At 44.5% G+C, this 371-nt stretch overlaps 1 protein-coding gene across 1 annotated transcript in view; it reads right to left on the reverse strand.

Moving 5' to 3' along the window:
* The window catches only part of LOC119590524, a 32103-nt gene extending 31959 nt beyond the window's left edge, over positions 1–144 (reverse strand). The window contains exon 1 of the mRNA XM_037939172.1: positions 94–144. Coding sequence (XP_037795100.1) covers positions 94–144 — 51 coding nt within the window. The remainder of the gene's footprint in view (positions 1–93) is intronic.
* Between the last annotated feature and the right edge of the window lie 227 nt (positions 145–371).

Raw genomic sequence — 371 nt, forward strand, 5'->3', positions numbered from 1 at the left:
TGACCCTCACGCCAGGGAGATCGGGGCCGCTCCACTGCGCCTTCGACATCACCAGCTCTTTCGTTCTTCACTGTTATCGGGAACACTGTTCACCTGAGCCCTCTGATCTCGACTCAAGAAGCGAGCAGTGATTATTATGCTCATCACGCTGCAGGGCTTTTGAGAATCAAAATATCAGATTCGAAACGTTTATCACAGAGCGTCATATTTTCGTCGATGTCGTGGTCATACATATATACTTTATCTCTCTACCTTTTCCTGCTTTATATTCTAATCATAATCCATTATAACCATAATCCATTTTTTACCCCTTATCCTCTGATTATCCGCTGACGTGCTGGAAAACCATTTGCATTTCACATCCGAGCCGA

This window comes from Penaeus monodon, chromosome 27 (assembly GCF_015228065.2).
Source record: "Penaeus monodon isolate SGIC_2016 chromosome 27, NSTDA_Pmon_1, whole genome shotgun sequence".
NCBI classification, from domain to species: domain Eukaryota; kingdom Metazoa; phylum Arthropoda; class Malacostraca; order Decapoda; family Penaeidae; genus Penaeus; species Penaeus monodon.